The sequence below is a fragment of the Chondrus crispus genome, genomic scaffold (genome assembly GCF_000350225.1).
Source record: "Chondrus crispus Stackhouse genomic scaffold, scaffold_90, whole genome shotgun sequence".
Lineage (NCBI taxonomy): Eukaryota > Rhodophyta > Florideophyceae > Gigartinales > Gigartinaceae > Chondrus > Chondrus crispus.
In genome coordinates, this window is record NW_005178795.1 from 162,341 (window position 1) to 166,223 (window position 3,883).

At 54.0% G+C, this 3,883-nt stretch overlaps 1 protein-coding gene; it reads right to left on the reverse strand.

Annotated features, from left to right (window-relative positions):
• Positions 1–1,050: 1,050 nt before the first annotated feature.
• CHC_T00008846001 (Carbohydrate sulfotransferase) lies at positions 1,051–2,423 on the reverse strand. XM_005711632.1 is given in 2 exon segments: positions 1,051–1,217; positions 1,218–2,423. 1 exon segment carries the CDS (start codon positions 2,421–2,423, stop codon positions 1,218–1,220), a length of 1,206 nt encoding a protein of 401 aa, XP_005711689.1. The 3' UTR covers positions 1,051–1,217.
• Positions 2,424–3,883: the final 1,460 nt, after the last annotated feature.

Sequence of the window (3,883 nt, forward strand, 5' to 3'; positions counted from 1 at the left end):
GGTGGGTGGTGAGATGGCAAGTGAGATGGCAACGGTTGGTGGTTGGGACGGGTGCGGGCGGGGTGGTGGGATACAGCGAGGGGCAGGAGGAAGTGGAAGGGGCCGACTCTTTAAGGGCAGGAATGCAACGTGATACTGTAGCGGTACAGAAGGAGAGAGGGGAAAGCGTGGGGATGATGTGTTGAGGCAGCTTGATGGGCAGCTTGATGGGCAGCTTGATGGGTTGCGTGTCAGAAAGACGGAGGTCGGTGCGGGCAATAGCGACCACGGAATCGTCGTTAGCGGACGATTGATCTCGCAACGGTTGGCCCAGATTTTTTGCAGAAATTGAGAGATAGTTGCTCACCTCACCTGATTGGCCACCTGATTGGCTGCCCCCGCCATACCATCGCTGAAGTTGCCCGTCCTTACCCGGAGCGACGGCATCCGCTTCCGGGACCTTTGTGCCGTCAAAGTATTGAGTGGCGACTTGCCGTCGACTCTTCGTTCGCAAGTGAACGCAAACGCAAAAGCTTCACGCTTTCGTGCGTGCCTATTCGTCTCTTGTCTTCCTCTTGTCTTCTTGTTAAAGCTGTAACATGCGGCCACAATTTAAATTATTTGCCTCGATAATTATGTTTTCTTGATACAGGAGAGCATCAGTAAAAATTGCTGTGCTCAAAAGCGCACTCCGCTCCATTTCTCGGTGTAAGGAATCAACAATTGCGGCCATGACACAGATTACAGGCCATAACACAGCTTACAGGTCTCAATTTTGGGCGACTCAAGTTCCCTACTCTAAAGGAGACCCTGAGAACACTCTACGCGTGGAAACGCCCACGGAAAGAGGCGTTTCCGCGAAACTGTGGCTTAAACGCTCCTTTGCCCCTGAACGCAACTTTGTTCAATTTCTTCTCTTTGATCCTCACATGCTTGAGCATGTGGCAGAAGAAACTGCTAACTTAGCTCGCGACCCTGATCACCTACGATATCTAGGACAGCGTTTTGCCCGCAATTTATACCTCTCACAGGACAGATGCCGACTCCGCACTGTGAAAGTAAAAGGGGAGGGACGAGTGAACATATTAATCTTTGCTTTTCCAAACTGACAGCTGGCTCCTATGGCTCGCATGCCAAGGATTTCCATTTCCTCACCAAAACCATACTTATGTACAAATGTGTTCTGCTTGAGCCTTCACACCCATTTCTTCGACAGGCCCTACCAACAATCCTCTACGTCATGCCACCTTCATCCTGCGTTTCAAATTTGCCCGCATCTCGTCCACCTCCTCCCTATACCCAAGCACATCGATATCCTGCTTGAGGATCATCGCCATGTGATCAAACACATCCAGGTCATCAAAATACCGCTCAAACTTTTCGTCTGTGTTGCCCGTGCGTTTCCGCGGGCCGAGCACGTGGTCGCGAAAGTTCATGTTTTCCTTGCGTCCCCACCCATCCTTCAAATACTTTTCTGGAATAATAGTATACAGGTACTCGACGTAATCTTCCGGGTTTTCGACGCGGAAGACCTTGAAGACCTTTTGTACATCTCGGATCTTGTATCCGCAAAACTCGCGCTCCGGCTTCCAATGAGGGTTGGTACTCCGCCAGTCATAATCTGCCGGCAAGTCGACCGGGAACTGGTCGTAAATCCAGTCATGGAACGTGGCGGACGTGCGGATAGATTCCGGAAGGTACGGCTCGACCTTGTCCAAGTATGCCGACAGAGTCCGTCTCAGCGGGTTGCGAATGACCATGTACTTTGGCAGGGTCTCGTTGGACAACATACGAGCAATAGTCTCTGAGTCTCTCGCGTAAAGCGTGAAGATGTTCTTACGGTCCTTGTCGTGGATGGTGGCCGCGGACTCGTAGTTTTTGGCGCCGTAGATGCGGTTGAGCATGGCTAGATGGTAGGTGCAGCCGTTCTTCGGGATGCCGCAGTAGAGGTACTGGACGTCTGGGCGGTCCGTGACGTAGATGAGCTGCTTGTACATCGGGGTCTTGAGGTCCATGCACGGCTTGCCGTCGTTGTCAAAGGCGTACTTGATGCCCTTACATTGGCGATCGCCCGGTGCAGGCAAGACGGCTACCGAAGTATCTGGGGGGTCATGAGGGTCTTCCTCGACGGCGGGTGGGATAACGTCTCCCTGGACTGCGACCGGGGCGGTGGGCGGCTCCCCTTCCTCCTTGGGCGGCTCCCCTCCCTCCTTGGGCGGCTCCCCTCCCTCCTTGGCCAGCGCGAGTACATCCGGGCCCTCCAGGTGGTCCGGACGGACGGAGGCGGACCAGAGCAGGTAGTGGGCGACGAGGACTGCGGCGACGAAAATGACACAGATGAGGGCGGCCGACGAGGTGAAGCGGCCCTTGGACGGCGGGGCGGAGGCGCGGAAGCGCGGCGAAGTGCTCGCCGAGTCGACGAGGGGCACGACCTCGTGAGGCATGGGGGGCGGGGCAAGGAGGGGGGTGCGGCGGTAGCGATGGGGGGCAGGGAGAGCGCGGAGGCAACGGCGCGAGCACTCGCCGGCGGTGATGGATGACCACGGAGGGGTAAAAAGGGAATGGCGCAGACAGACACGAGCGAGCGCGCGGAGTGCACGCGGCGCGTCCGAGGCAGCGCGCTTATATTTGCGCCGCAAGAAGGGGGACTGCCGTATTCCCGATGCGGATCAGTGTAATGTCGCGCCACGACGCGCCGATTGGATGTGCGTGCCGTGCGACGTGACGCTTTCCATTACCCCGTCTGAGTGGAATAATCCCATCAAGCCGCCCCGCTGGCCCTATCGGGGCCGCGCTCGTGCCATCCCATCCCCACAATTGAAGGGACATCCCCCGAGGGGATGCTCGGCTTCGAGAGTGTCAGGCTGGGCCCGGGGTTACCGCCCCCTAACGCGTGGGTTAGAGCTCGCTTCCTACGTTCCTAACCGGTTTTTCGTGTTTTAGAGCTCTTATTGCACTTTGCTTCCTACTTGCTTCCTACGTCTTTCCCATCATAATTCCTACAATGCTGCCACAGAGTCCCAAGGCATTGCACTCTACAGTTGAGTACTGTAGCTGAATCATTTCGTACTGACGCCAAACCCAACACACTCCCTATTCCCGCACAACACCGATGATGTCAACACTCACCTTGCACCACTGACAGTGCCCAAGGGTACAGTATGCATCTCTAAACTGTACAGCACTGTACGGCTACAGTACACAAGTTGTTGCAACCTGTTGACAACTTGATGCTACTGTACCATCCACATCGACTTGACCTTTTGTGCCCCGTCTGCAACCTTCCTAGAGAACCGCCAAGAGAAGCGCTTTCTCGCCCCGGAGCGACCATAATGTACACTATGTTTGTTCGAAATCTCTTGTTCTCATCTCTATTCCACGACAGATATACCACTGCACACTGTACGTTCCCTACTTCACTGCATTGGAAACAGCAGTCTGGAGCCCAGCCGGTGCGGCTGCATCCATCCGGTGAGCACTTGGCGCAACACTGTTGCCTGTCGAGTACTGTACAAAGTTTGTACTACAAACAAGCTACTGTACAGTAACACTGTAATGTTTTATAATGTTATTATATATATATGTCACCCGTTCTGAATTGTGCCACGGCGGTGCACTGCCGAGATAACTTTCCAGAATTCCTCCCTCAACACCCGCCAATCCACATTTCTAAATCGCCTTTTGTCTGATAAATCCATCTCATCATGTCCTTGCAGAGCGTAAAACTACATGCCTCTGCCCAAATCACAACTCGACCTTGTGCGAACGATAACTATAAATATGCCTTCCATCGTAATTAAAACAGCCTGTCGACAGGTATGATATGTGCTTACCGTGAGTTTGTGCGGTCTTAATCCATTTAACTGCCGCGTTTCACCTCGTTATCTTTCCAATTCACCAATAC

What these genes read in the sequence shown, in the direction of transcription:
- CHC_T00008846001 (XM_005711632.1), bottom strand. Translation starts at nt 2,423, where the DNA reads ATGCCTCACGAGGTCGTGCCCCTCGTCGACTCGGCGAGCACTTCGCCG.